General features: G+C 45.3%; 1 protein-coding gene across 1 annotated transcript in view; it reads right to left on the minus strand.

Moving 5' to 3' along the window:
* Nucleotides 1–313: 313 nt before the first annotated feature.
* Nucleotides 314–15180, minus strand: part of G3BP2 (G3BP stress granule assembly factor 2) — a 36526-nt gene continuing 21659 nt past the window's right edge. The window contains exons 6-12 of the mRNA XM_082194977.1: nt 13192–13294; nt 11285–11465; nt 9055–9153; nt 5985–6087; nt 4681–4809; nt 4397–4515; nt 314–1491 (exon numbers count right to left, since the gene is read on the minus strand). Coding sequence (XP_082051103.1) covers nt 1219–1491; nt 4397–4515; nt 4681–4809; nt 5985–6087; nt 9055–9153; nt 11285–11465; nt 13192–13294 — 1007 coding nt within the window. The 3' untranslated portion in view covers nt 314–1218. The remainder of the gene's footprint in view (nt 1492–4396; nt 4516–4680; nt 4810–5984; nt 6088–9054; nt 9154–11284; nt 11466–13191; nt 13295–15180) is intronic.

Consider the following 15180-nt stretch of genomic DNA (forward strand, 5'->3'; position numbering starts at 1 on the left):
ATATGCTTATCCGAAGTATACTTGAAACAAAGGTACGTGCTTGATTAACTTTGGACTTGTCTATGCAAGAATGCACACACGCTTCCGCAACTCCTTTTCTCTTAAAAATGCAGCCATTTTCTTTCCTCCCTCCTTCAAAGGCTTCAGAAACATGTCAACCGCAGAGCTAGGCAAATAATATTCCAGTAACCTTTACCGATTTCAAGATACTGCAATTTTTTATACAATGATTTTATAAACATTTTTTTTTTACAGCTGTTAAAAGTTTTGCAGCACAGCCATTCATACCACTATACTGTACAAAATCACCAGCAACACTGGAATGATGTATTTAATAGAAGGCACCATCATGCTTATTACATTACCAGAGACCTCAATACAGTAGAGACAATTTTTCACTGTACACTGCTTACAGAAAGGGGAAAGGGGAGGAGGAGTGTGTTGAGCGGTTAGCCATCCCTGTTCTGGAGAAAGGTGGGGGAGCTCATTAAATCCTTTAAAAAAACAAACCAAACTTGTTTCGTTTTCAGGACTATGATTTTTGAAGTTTTTACATCTGTGTTTACAGCTAAATGGTTTCCTTCTGGAACATACTTGTAGTCTCGTTAAGGTTTGTGTGTGTGTACATATATTGGTCAGAGCAAAGCAGAGCAGATGCCTGCATCGATTCACAAGCTACTTTTTCCTTGCTGCTTTCAGCAGATGTCAACGTAAAAGGAGTCAAATACCCATTAGTGCGCTTTTGAGTTCGTAAAAACGTGAGTTGTTTGGAGCCAACTGTTCTGTAAGGGGGGAAAAGGGCAAGCTTCTCCAATTGCAAAGATTGCACTAGTTGCGTTTCCAACAGTAATAGGCAGAAACAGTAACACTTACACAAAATGTGTAGCAGTAGGGTGCTTTTTTTGTTTTGTTTTACTGAAAGGACCTTAACTCAAATTAGGCACGCCCTTGTCTTTTAAAGTTGTTGCTGCAGAAAGTTTAAATGGTCATTTCTCAGTTCTTAATCTCCAAGTCTAAGTTATACGTTAACAGTGTGACTTCTTTGTGAAATTGGGGAAAGAACGTCCACCTCAATTTAACTGGTAACCAAAGGATGTTTCTCACATCAAAGAAATGATCAAAAAGGCTGTGTTACATTCCAAAGCCAGAAAATTAACAAGAATGCAAACACGACGAATAATGTATCACTGCCAAGACTGCCTGCCAACATTTGGGTCTTCAACGACGTTGACCTGTGAACCGGCCTTCCATCTGCCCAGTTCCTCTTCCGGAGCCAAGTTTGTGGGCCATGCCACCCCTTAGAGGAGGCCCTCTTCCATCGCGGTCTCGCATCATTCCACCACCCACAATGCCACGTGGACCCCCTGGACCTCGGTCGTTGCGCCGGATATCTCTGCGGTCATCGCCACCACCTCGGGTCTCCCTTTCACGAGCAGCTCTGGTCTTTTTTTCTTCTACGTTCAAGCGCACTTCACCACGAAACATAACAGGCTTGATAGGGCGGGGAGGGAAGGAGAAGATAAAGCGTTAATACCAAAAGCTTAGCTAGTTTTATAGTGTCCAAAGAGGTTCGTTAGCTCACTTAGTAGAACATATGCAGAAGGCTCCCAGAGTGGCTGGGTATAATCATCATCATCATCATCATCATCATCTCCATGTCATGCATGCAACATTAGAGCACTGAGTGTGCATAGCTAACCTAACTGCTGACAGTCATTGGCAGACCAGATCAGAACGCATCGTTTCTTTAGAGTGTGTCAATCACAATGCTAGTTAGTATTCAGGTTGTCATATCATTAGCAATTCTTATTACTGTTATCTTGCTAGCTACAATACACAGACCCAGTGGATGTTATTTTGCACCATCTGTGACAACGTTGTTTGTATGGATGGCAGAAATCTATAATAATAATCCATTTTATTTATACCCCGCCCTCCCCAGCCAAGACCGGGCTCAGGGCGGCTAACAACCAATAATAAAAACAAGTTGATTGAAATGCAACTTTAAAAACAAGAATAATTCAACATTAAAAGATTAGGATGCAGCCCCTTCACAGGAGGAGAAAGGAAAAAAGAAAGAGGGGGAGGGAATCAAATTGATTCCAAGCCAAAGGCCAGGCGGAACAACTCTGTCTTACAGGCCCTGCGGAAAGAAATCAGATCCTGCAGGGTTCTGGTCTCATGAGGCAGAGTGTTCCTCCAGGCCGGAGCCAGTGTTGAAAAGGCCCTGGGCTTTGGTTGAGGCTAATCAAACTTCCTTAGGGCCCGGGACCTCTAGGGTGTTGCTATTTATGGACCTTAAGGTCCTCCGTGGGGCATACTGGGAGAGGCGGTCCCGTAGGTACGAGGGTCCTAGGCCGTGAAGGGCTTTAAAGGTCAAAACCAGCACCTTAAATCTGACCTTGTACTCCACTGGGAGCCAGTGCAGCTGGAAAAGCACTGGGTGAATATGCTCCCATGGCAGAGACCCCGTGAGGCAGAAGCTGCCATACTTATAGAACATTCCTTACAAAACTCCACTTTAGAAGCAATGCATGTTCTTAGTTATCCCAGATCACTCCTTTCTTCAGGTCTAGGATCTGGGTGCAAGGATGGCCAATTCTCAATTGAGCTGATTATCCAAACATAGTAAGCAACTGGTCATTAAAAAATAATAATTACAAGAATATGACTTCCCGTCAGGGTCTGTCAGCCAGAACTCAGGTATGTGCCATTCCCATTCTAAGAGAACGAGGGAGCTGTTCATCGTGAGTTCTGGCACCTCTTTTTCTAGAAAAACAGCACTGCTTCCTGTTATCTTGAAATATTGTGAAGTTATTCTCTAGCCGCTTTCTACCGTACATTGTAATTCTGTATGCGTTCTAATCAACCGTTTTGTGCTGCATCTAAAGTTATGCCCTCAAATCTCTATCCTGATTCACTCCTTTCAAGAGCGGTAATTTTCAGTAATAACACTTTGCAATTTAGAACACTCTCAGTATTCAATGGTGTCGCAAACAAATAGCTGTGACCTATTTTCGGATAGGAGAGGATTATTTTCACCATTACATTAACTAGGGACTGGTTTACACTGCACTTTGCCTCTCATCAGTTCAGCTATCGCTTGCTATGCATTAACTGTGGCCTCTTCATAAACCTTCAATTCAAATCCTTCTTTTAATTGAGGTCTGGATTGCGGAGTTAGGGAGATTCCCCTTTGTTTGTTTTAAAGCCACTACAATAAATGTGCAGTGGGGAGGAAGGAGAGTAGGTGCATAACTTGTTCCTAGACTTCACTATGAAGTATTGATCTACAAAAGGCAGGCAAGTGCCATCTGAACAGGCCTACAGCCAGATCCTCACCCTGTTGGGATTACACTCCTCCCGAACTGCAGATATGTGGGATTGTTACATGTCACATGTCTGTTTACATTCCAGGACAAATTGCTGGCATGAGCGGAACTTCCGCTCTGTATTGCTTTTTTCCTCTCTCTCTCCAAGAAGAACGACAAGGAGAGAGGCCATGTTTTTCTTTGTCCTGATTTATGTATAATAAATGCATAGCTTAGTATCGTATCCACGCCTCGGGCCTGATTCTGTTGTGTGATTACTCTGCTGAGTAATGTGTGCTCCACAGTGGCGTAGCGTGGGTTCTCAGCACCCGGGGCAAGGCAAGTAATTTGCGCCCCCTAACCCGTGGATTTTAGCACTCGAGTCTCTTCCGCGCCCCCCCCGATGTTGCGCCAGGTGCGGCAGGCCCCCCCTGCACCCCCCACGCTACGTCACTGCTCCCACCACAAGTCTTCAGGACAGCCATCCGAAGCCTGGCGGCGGGAGGAGGTCTCTCCGCCCCACCGCCAGCCTTCGGAGGAGGTCCGAGGACAGTGGGGTTCCTGCTTCCTCGAGGAGGGCCGGCCAAACGCGCCCCCCAAAATGTTGCGCCCGGTGCGGCCGGCACCCCTGGCACCCCCCACGCTACGCCACTGGTGCTCCAGCATGCACCGCAACTTGAGTCGCAGAAGCACGTCGGAGGAGGATGACTGATGGATCCCCACAGCGGCAAGGCTGAGAGGGAGATGGGCGAGCCAGCTGGCTTTTCACCCCTCGGTTCCAACACTCCCCACCCCCCCTGACAGAATGGACTCTTATCACTTCAGGCTGCAAGTGGGAAATAGCATTATTAAGCTTTTTCCACACAGAACACTTACCTACAACCCCCCCCCCCAGCACCTCAAGGAGAAAGGCTTTTAAGCCCGGTCTTTCACTGTCTTATTCCTGGTTCACAGAAATCCATTGATGGATGAATGTGAAGTGGGTGGGCACTTACAAAAGTCTAAGACAGCAGAATTCATTGTGTCATAATGAAAACAGAATCTAACACTAGTTTATCACATGGTGACTAGGGTAGATTACTTACTTTTGCCAATAAAATCTTCTGAACTGGCTCAGAGTCATCAAACACCACAAAGCCAAAGTTTGGGAGTTTTCCTCCAACACCTTTAGTATTGATGCGAAGTTCCACAACATTCCCAAAGCCTGTGAAAGCAGGGTGTAGATGGTTATGGGAAAATGTATGACATCTATTAGGCAGCAAGTCCGTTTACTCAGAAGGCAATTTCAGCAATGCTAATTAGAGAGGTAACTTAATACGGGACTAGCAAGAATCCCCACCACCTCAAGCTTCACTTATGTGCCACTTACTCATGAAAAACTCTTTCAGTTCATTCTCGTCAATATCATGTGGTAAATTGCCAACGAAGAGCTGATGACTATCCGGATAGCGAATTATTCGTCGATTGTCTGATTCATTTTGATCCATATCTCCTCGACCTGGCATTCATACAAAACCGGGATGCAAACAGCAGTCAGCTTACAAACATATGGAATGTTCCTGTTGTCGAGAATGAACTCTGGATTCAATCCCATGTTCAGTTCTATTTCATAAAATGGATGCTGTCTTTGCTTATTATCTGTTGTAACCAGGAATGTCAAAATTCAGCCGGGGACTTCACAGTTAGGAGAAAATGAAGCCTAAAAGTTTTAAGGGGAGGCAAGAGAGAAACCTATCGTATCAACGACTAGAAACTTATCCTGGATTCTATTCCCTTTCTGGCAGGCTAAAAGGTTAGGAGATAAAGTTGAAGTAACATTATATATATACAGTGGTACCTCTGGATGTGAACGCAACCCGCGTCTGCGCGGGTCGTGATTCGCCACGTCTGCACATGCGCGTGACATCATTCTGAGTGTCTGCGCATGTACGAGTGGCGAAACCCAGAAGTAGCCTATTCCATTACTTCCGGGTTGCCGCAGGACGCAACCTGAAAGGATTTAACCTGAAGCGTCTTTAACCCAAGGTATGACTGTATATATATATATATAGAGAGAGAGAGAGAAGGACGAGGGAATTAAAAAGAGCAAAGATAGAGCACTGAAGTACTATAAAAGGGGCTGGAGCACTGTGGAAGTTAGAGAGCACACTTGGAACACTGCAAAAGAGAAGACTGCAAATGGAACTAGAAGAGGAACTCCAGCAGAAATGGAAATGCCTATTTATTAACTTAAGATAGGTAAATAGTCAAGTTCAGATTTAGCTGGATGTGTTTTCTTCTTGTTCTTAGAGGAAAACAGGTGGGCTTTTTTTAAAGAACGTATTTTCAGAAACTGTTCACTTGTTACTTGGCAAAAACCTTTGGGGGAAAGCCCTCACTCTGTGTGTATGTGTGTGTAATTGTCATGTACCTTCAAGGCCATAAGGGCCTTTCACATTCAAATTTAAAGCTAGAGGACTTAGGGTAGGCCACAGAATCATAGGATTGTGGAGTTGGAAGGGTCCCTGAGAGTCATCGAGTCCAACTCCCGGCAATGCAAGAATCTCAACTAAAGCATCCATAACAGATGCCCATCCAACGTGTCAAACCAGGTGAATGACCTGATTTTCTAAGGAAAACCCAGAAAACCCACTGTATGCCAAATTTGCAATACTGGTGCTTGGATTTTTTTACCTGGTCTGGGGCCCCTTGAGGGAAAGCCTGGCCGCTCCCGCGGACGCTGTTCACGCACACGAGGAGGTTGAGACTGGGTTTCAGGTTTCGTTTCTACTCTTTGCTGGAACGAGAAAAGGCACGGTTAGCAAAAATTCTAAAGGTAACTTGGGCAGCCGAAGCAGAGCAACTCATAAATGCAGAATAAAGCTGTTGGGGTTTTTTGTTTTGTTTTGTAGTTGGAAAAACATTCCACTTATGAATTCCTCTGTACCAATCCAGGACTGTAGGGCTTACTTTTTGTTATAAAACAGAAAAACAGAGCACTGAATCGAGTTCTGAACTACATCGAGTAGTTCTGAACTCAGACTAGCTAAGGCCCAAAGCACTAGTGGTGATGAGGGTTTTCAAGGGTCAGCCCCTGGCAACCCTGAAAAGCCCCCCCCCCCCAAGTCAGGGGCCTTCCTAAGCACCGTGCCATGAGAGCTACTATCAAAGAGCAGTTTAAGCACTGGGAGAGCTGAGAAGCAGAGCTCCCCCCACTGGCTCTGCTGCAAAAGCCCAGCTTGGTGCCTTGGTGGGAGAGACGGGAAGCCGGGTGCAAGTCATCTGCTTTGCTGGAGGCCAAGCTCCATCAGGCACCTCCTGCCACTGAGCTATGAACTAAGCCAGCTGGCCAATATAGGAAAAACTGCCTAGAAATTGGGGCCTAGGTTTCGAATTTTATATTCCTCTTCCCCCCTCATCCCCTCTTTCCCTTGTGTGCTGTATCTTTATTAATTTGTTAGACTGTAAAGCTAGTGAGTATAGGGACGCGGGTGGCGCTGTGGGTTAAACCACAGAGCCTAGGACTTGCCGATCAGAAGGTCGGCGGTTCGAATCCCCGAGAAGGGGTGAGCTCCCGTTGCTCAGTCCCTGCTCCTGCCAACCTAGCAGTTCGAAAGCACGTCAAAGTGCAAGTAGATAAATAGGTACCGCTCCGGCGGGAAGGTAAACGGTGTTTCTGTGCACTGCTCTGGTTCGCCAGAAGCGGCTTAGTCATGCTGGCCACATGACCCGGAAGCTGTACGCCGGCTCCCTCGGCCAATAAAGTGAGATGAGCGCCACAACCCCAGAGTCGGTCATGAATGGACCTAATGGTCAGGGGTCCCTCTACCTTTTAAAGCTAGGGAGTGTTTGTTTTTAAATGGATTTATTATTACTTATTTCTACAAGCCAATACCTCCCTCTTATTTCTCAATGACCCAACTTTGACTCCATTCCTGTTGGTATTCAGTGTTAAAGGGATTGATGGCAATAAAACATGTGGCTTCTTTCTACACTAACCAATCCTACCGACTCATTAGTGAGAGAGGCCATCTCCAGGCCAACTTGAGTAAAATATTTTGAGGGGTGGGCAGGCAATCACTGCCCCACATAATCGATCACATGACACAACAGACACACACCATTTGAATGGCAATGCCCATCAATTTTGGGAGGGGGGTAGCCCCCTCAAATATTTTATGACATGGGCACAGGAGACAACTCCTATGCCCATGTCAATAGATGGTTTTACACACAATGATTTTAACACTCGGGAAAACTATACACTGCCAGCAATGTTTTACTGTAAAGGTTTTCAACCTTTTTGAGTTCATAGCTCTCTTGACCAACTACATTCCATCTGTGGCACCCCTGTGGGTCTCAACCCTTGCCTGAAGAGCTGGTAGCCCCTCACCCTTTTTCAAAACCCTTCCATGTGAAGTGTTCCCTCAGCCTCCTCTCCTCTCCCCTCTCCTTGGGAGTCCTCTGGGCAGCCGCTGCCCCTGGTCTCTGAGCTGCCCCCAAAGAGAGGTGCTTCTTCACATTGCTCCATAGGGGCCTGGGACTTGTCTGTCCATTTTCAACAGCAAGGGCTGGCGGACTGGCTGGCTGGGCTCTCTGAAGTGCTTGCTTGCTTGCTTGCTTGCTCCGAAGCTGCCTCAGCTCCTGGAAACCAGCACTCCCTGGCCAGCCCCAGAGGCACCATTCGCCTGTGGAGCTAGTAGCCAGGGCTGCTGCAACAAACAGCTGTGCAAGCCTTTGGGAGGCAGAGACACAAGAGGACATCAGCGGTGAGAGGGAAGGAAAGAGGGACAGAGGCCAGTGTTGTCCGTGGCAGCCCTGACCATCATTCAAGGCACCCCAAGGTGCCACAGCACACTGGTTGAAAACCACTGCCCTGTTCATTTCAACTAAGCTTGCAACAGTGGTCTGTGTCAAAGGGTCCGATTATGCTGCTAGTGTGACATCTTTAAATGTCTACTACCAGAGCTGGGTTCTGCACCTTGCCTCTTGGTATGGTAGCTGTGTTTATGCAGAACATTCTCTAGTAATTTTAAGGTGCAGAAAGATGAACTCAACTACCTTTTCAACTACTCATGGTTCACTCTGGGACAATCTGTTAAAACGGAGAGTAGAAGACCCTTAACTGCTTTAATCAGCTCTAAACTATTGTACAAACCTGCTTAATGTTTGACTGTATCATTTATTTTGCGTATGAATGGAATGTTTCTTGGGGGTGGGGGTATACAGGGATTGTTTATTATATGTATTTTTTGAAACAGAAAAATAAAGAAGTTTTTTGTTTTAAAGAAAGTAACTGGGTATGATATCCTGAATAATGAAATATGCGCACATAGACTTCTCAGATTTTCAAAATACGGTTCAAACCAAAGTGTGGATGATCCCCAAGGGATCCCTTCTACACCTTTGTTCCAGACAACTTATATATCGCACTGCCACAAACATTCTGGAACTAGGAGTAACAATAATACTGGTAAGAAGGGCTTTTTTCAGCCAGAACTTGCCAGAATTCAGTTCCAGCAACTCTCAAGTGGGCGCCACTGCCATTATAAGAGAACAAGGAAGGCGTTCATGGCAAGTTACAGCACTGCTGGTAAGAAATGAATGAACCAGTCTACAAAACAGTCATAAGTTGGTACAGGGTGCTGGGATATATATTAAGCAGCCAATTGGCACAATTCGAGGAATTGTAACTTGCTTTGTTAGTGAAGCAGTTTGTAGATGTAAACAAGCAGACAATCTAAGGTGTTCACAGACTGGTTACCTGTGAGACTGGTGCTTTAACATGGGGTGGAATTCCAGAGGAAGAAACAGTACCACTAGGAGGCAGGTTTTTACTGGTCACTGAAGCCCAAGAGAAAGCCTGCAGGAAATGCAACAAACCTGGGCTGCTCATCATGGAAAACCACGGACATTTCTTATGGGAAAACTAGACCAATAGAAACATTTGCTCTACGGCAAGACAGTCTCAGAATTAAGTGCAATCATAATACGATGCCAGCAAAACAGATTGTGAATGTTTTTTACCATTTTAGTTATCTATTCATTTCAACAGATCACATTCATCACCTTAGGTTGCAATCCTATACTCACTTAACGAGGGGTGAAAGAGAGGGCAGTTATGTAGCAGTACATTTTTCGTGCTTTATCGTTCTTGGGGGGTTAGTACAGACTTAATATTCCCAGAGACTGGAAACAGGCCAAACACAGGCACTATCCCCAATCCTTTTGCTCTCAGGACCAAATTCCCTCACACTTTCCCTGTCAGTCTTAATTGTGGTAGCATGCGATATCATTTCTGTCATTAGCTGCAATTAGGACCAACCAGGGTCTTCCCTAACTAGAAGAAGAAGAGGAGGAGTTTGGTTTTGATATCCCGCTTTATCACTACCCGAAGGAGTCTCAAAGCGGCTAACATTCTCCTTTCCCTTCCTCACCCACAACAAACACTCTGTGAGGTGAGTGGGGCTGAGAGACTTCAGAGAAGTGTGACTGGCCCAAGGTCACCCAGCAGCTGCATGTGGAGGAGCTGAGACGCGAACCTGGTTCACCAGATTACGAGACTACCGCTCTTAACCGCTACACCACACTGGCTCTCAGGACCACACTAGGACCTCTCCCCCCCAGAAAAGAAAGTTCAGTTTAGAGATGCTACTGGGTTCTGTTCTAAATTTTTACAACCCAGTGGCACCTGCAGCATGAAGTGCCTTTTACCAGCTTGAGCTGGTTTGCCTGCTAAGATCCCACCAGAAAGGAAATAGGCAGATCCCCTTGGTAACTTCCCATTTAGACTACTGTAAAGCACTGGATGTGCTTTGAACAGTCAAAAGCTTCAGATGATTCAAAACAGGTTAGAATACTGACTGGGACCAGTTATATGCAATTTACCTTGTCTGTTTTGAAGCAGTTAAAACTGATTGCTGGTCCACTGACAAGCACAATTCAGAGTGTTTGAATTGTGCTCATCAGTGGACCAGGAATTACTTTACCGTATTTTTCGCTCTGTAAGATGCACCAGACCACAGGACGCACCTAGTTTTTGGAGGAGGAAAACAAGGAAAAAAATATTCTGAATCTCAGAAGCCAGAACAGCAAGAGGGATCGCTGCGCAGTGAAAGCAGCGATTCCTCTTGCTGTTCTGGCTTCTGGGATAGCTGCGCAGCCTGCATTCGCTCCATAAGACGCACACACATTTCCCCTTTTTAGGAGGGAAAAAGTGAGTCTTATAGAGCAAAAAATACGGTATTTCAGCTGTTGCCTTTATGACTTGGACTAAAGTATCTCTGAAGGACCACCTCTTCCAAATCAACCTATCCCAGCTGATCCAAGATCCTTCTACAGGTGCCCTTATACCAGAGGTTAGGTAGGCACAATTAGGGAACGGGTCTAATTGGTTGTGATCCCTATTTATAGAATGTTCTCCTGAAGGAGTCTCAGCCAGAGGCACCAAACATGATTACTCTGTAATAGCTAAGTATGTCATAGCTAAAAAGCAATAGGTGTAAGTACTCAAAATCATAACCTTGTGGGTAAATTTACTGTGACTTCTTTCCAAAAGCTCTCAAATTAATAGGCTGTCATAACAGAACACAGTGCCTGCAATATTTTTTTCCCTTCTACTGGGAGGGAAGGGAATCATGAGACTGGATGCATTTCAATTTACATTGTAAGAAAACAGTAAAGAATCAATTATGTTAAAAACTTGCTGTCCTCTATCAACAGTACTAATGAGTTTTGATTTTTAAGAAGGTTCTTAAAATACATTTACTAATGTACCCATTAGAAACATTTTTCAATTGGCTTTGGACTATAAGTAACGTGAATGTCCATTTGTATGGACGGGGCAATGGGAACACTCATTTATACTGAATACTCAACGCAGAAAGCTACTCCCGCCAGTTCTGTTTGTGATTATAGCTACCCAAGTTTCCTCACAATCCGAGTTTGACAGCCATCTTCAGTCTAGTTACACAAAGCATCGAAAATTAACCCACCTTTGGTGGTTCTTGTGGTAGAGAAACTGTTTCTGCAGGAGGTGGGGATGGAGACTTTTCTTCTAGCTCTTCAATATTTTTTTCTTCCGCTTCAGGTTTTAGTTCCTCAGCTTTTGATTCAGATTCCAGCTCAGGTTCAGGTTCGTGAGTAGATTCTTCCAACGTTTCTTCTATTCCATTACTAAAAGAATTGGATGCAGCTAAATTAATTCTAAAATGCTAACAGATAGCAGAACCAGATATGCCGACTAATAATAATAACAATATTAAATAATAATAAATTATACTTATACCCCGCCCTCCCCGGCCAGAGCCGGGCTCAGGGAGGCTAACACCAATAAAATCACAGTAAAAACATAATAGGCAAAAAAGGCGGGAGGAGAAGGAAAAAAACCCCAATTTAAAATACAGGTTAAAATGCAATTTAAAATGCAGTCTCATTTTAAAGTAGCTGATAAATCAAGACCATAAGGGGAGGGAAACATAAGGGTCAGACCAAGTCCAAACCAAAGGCCAGGCGGAACAGCTCTGTCTTGCAGGCCCTGCGGAAAGATGTCAAATCCCGCAGGGCCCTAGTCTCTGGTGACAGAGCATTCCACCGAGTCGGGGCCAGTGCTGAAAAGGCCCTGGCCCTAGTTGAAACCAATCTAACCTCCTTGAGGCTCGGGACCTCTAGAGTGTTGTTATTTGTGGACCTTAAGGTCCTCCATGGGGCATACCAGGAGAGGCGGTCCAGTAGGTATGTGGGTCCTAGGCTGCATAGGGCTTTGAGGGTCAAAACCAGCACCTTAAACTTGACCCTGTACTCCACCGGGAGCCAGTGCAGTTGGTAAAGCACTGGATGAATGTGATCCCGCGGCAAGGACCCCGTAAGGAGCCTCGCCGCGGCATTCTGCACCCGCTGGAGTTTCTGGGTCAGCTTCAAGGGCAGCCCCACATAGAGCAAGTTACAATAATCAAGCCTGGAGGTGAACGTCGCATGGATCACTGTGGCCAGATCAGGGCGATGAGCAACGGTAGCTATCGGTGGGGAAAGCTGACTGAACATCCTACCAGCCTTTACCCCATGTTGCATATGCATCTCAACCATCCTGCAATCCATGATTTTGTTAAACTCTTTTCTGTTGAAGCACAATTTCACTGGCCCCTTAAACTTTGACTACTGATAGCTGGACAAATCCATCATTGCTATAGTGCCATAAAAAAACTACATAGCCATTCTTCCACTAGTGTGCACACCAAGAAACACAGTTTAACAAATTAATTTCCTTCCTAGATGATTCCCAAGGATTGCCTTAAGTTTGCCTTATCAATTACCTCATCCCCTTACAGCCCTAGCACTTACTGCTTGCATACATAAGCCAGTAATTTTTGGTTACAAGTAAAATTAACCAAAAGAGAAATACATTTTCTTTTATATATGTATCTCAGTCACACCCTTCCTCCCCAAAGCCCAGGGCAGCTCACACACAACTGACAAAACATCTAAAAAACATCTCCAGCACAGAAGCAGAGTGGGAAAGATCTCTACTTAAAATGGATTTCAAGTAGGCACTAAAAAGACAACTGAGACGACATCTGCCTAATATTTAAAAAGAGGGCTACACATTAATGCCTCACATAAAGTCTATTCTGATTTCTCTATACACTACAAGAATCACTGTAAGGCAATAATCCTTACAAAAATCTTCCAGAGGGAGTATGTTGTTGCTCAGAAACACAACGTGAACAATCTTTCAACGCCTTTTGATTATAAGTTCCATACATTAGATTTCATCACAGGCTAAAGATAAAAGAGCTGAAAACAGGATGTCTCAATATCGTTAAAATGGAATTTATATAATTTTAAAAAATGAAATGAATTTTGCATAGACTGGTTGCAATGTAAGAATATAAAGTTGTCTTACGTTACAGGGTGATTATCGTAATAAGTACTGCTTGCATTCTCTTGAGCAGGCTCAGGGGATGGCTGCCTTTCTTCATGCTCTTCTTCTACTTCATCTTCTGACTCTAAAACGTTAGAGAGAAAGTCCTTTTAACTATTGGTAATTAAGTAGGAGAACAGCACTTTTAAAGGAACGTGCCTCTTTACTGACAGCAACAACGTTGTATATAATATGTAACAGTGCAGACTGAAGTAGAGCGGCAATGCTTAGTTAGATTAACATATTAAAGTCTTTTAACCAATGAACACTCCTTCATGGATCATTGCCTTGTTGTGGCGAAGGGGCTTGAATAACTCAGAAGCTATGACCTATGCCGTGGAGGCATTATGGTGCTGGAGGAAACTCTTGAGAGTCCCATGGACTGCAAGAAGATCAAACCGATCCATTCTGAAGGACATCAGCCCTGAGCGCTCACGGGAAGGACAGATCATGAAGCTGAGGCTCCAATACTTAGGCCGCCTCATGAGAAGAGAAGACTCCCTGGAAAAAACCCTGATTGAGATTGAGGGCACAAGGAGAAGGGGACGACATGGTTGGACAGTGTTCTCGAAGCTGCTAACATGAGTTTGACCAAACTGCGGGAGGCAGTGGAAGACAGGAGTGCCTGGCGTGCTCTGGTCCATGGGGTCATGAAGAGTCGGGCACAACTAAACGACTAAACAACAACAAACCAGTGAACAAGTACCCTCCAATTCACAGGGCTGCAAAATTTGGTAGGTAAGGAGATTAGGCAATTTTTCTTGCACGTCAGAGAGATCAAATGCCCCCTAATTCAAAGTGGACTAGACAATCCCCCACCCAACCCCTGAACTTTGAACTGAAAGCTCCATCATCTATAACCATGAGCTGTGTGTAGAGTGCCTCTCAAGATCAGCAAGCTGGCAGGGACAAGGCCCCACCCACCCCAAAAGCTGGGAAGATCAGCGTTGTCCTGTCAGTGTCAACTTTAGGCTGATTACCAGAGCCAACCAAAGTATTTGAACCATGTGCATAAGGGTCTATAGAGTTTGAACCACCCAGTAAATAGGCACCAAGCAAAATCAGACTCGATCGTTCACTTTAAATGACTAAAGGGAAAGCTATAATTGAGGGCTGGATTCAACTAAGTTGCTGCCTGCACAGAACGTGGCCTGCTCACATGGTAGTAAGGTAAAGGGACCCCTGACCATTAGGTCCAGCCGTGACCGACTCTGGGGTTGCGGAGCTCATCTCGCTTTATGGGCCGAGGGAGCCGGCGTACAGCTTCCAGGTCATGTGGCCAGCATGACGAAGCCGCTCCTGGCGAACCAGAGCAGTGCACGGAAACGCCGTTTACCTTCCTGCTGGAGCAGTACCCATTTATCTACTTGCACTTTGACGTGCTTTCGAACTGCTAGGTTGGCAGGAGCAGGGACTGAACAGTGGGAGCTCACCTCATCGTGGGGATTTGAACCGCCAACCTTCTGATCGGCAAGTCCTAGGCTCTGTGGTTTAACCCACAGCGCCACCCGCGTCACACGGTAGTACTTTCTCCCTTTTCCTCCTTTCGTACACCCCCTAAATCTGCACCAGAAGGGTGGAGGAATGGAATGTGTATGGGATGGGGAGGTACTATCGTTTGAGCAGACCTTATTTTCCACATGCATAGCCCAGGGACTTGGCACTATGTTGAATTCCACCCACAGCTTTCACTGGTTGTACATAGGTTTATAATCCAGAATAGATACACCTGCTGTGCATTGTATTACTGTAAAAAAGAGGAGCTCTATTAAGATCAAGGCACTTTCATTTGCGACTATAAGATTGATTAAAAAGGTAAAGGTACCCCTGACCATTAGGTCCAGTTGTGGACAACTCTGGGGTTGTGCGCTTATCTCGCTCTATAGGCTGAGGGAGCCAGCATTTGTCCGCAGACAGCTTTCAGGTCATGTGGCTCTGGCAAACCAGAGCGGCACACGGAAATACCGGTTT

The sequence above is a fragment of the Podarcis vaucheri genome (genome assembly GCF_965113315.1).
Source record: "Podarcis vaucheri genome assembly, chromosome: 13".
Taxonomy (NCBI): Eukaryota; Metazoa; Chordata; class Lepidosauria; order Squamata; family Lacertidae; genus Podarcis; species Podarcis vaucheri.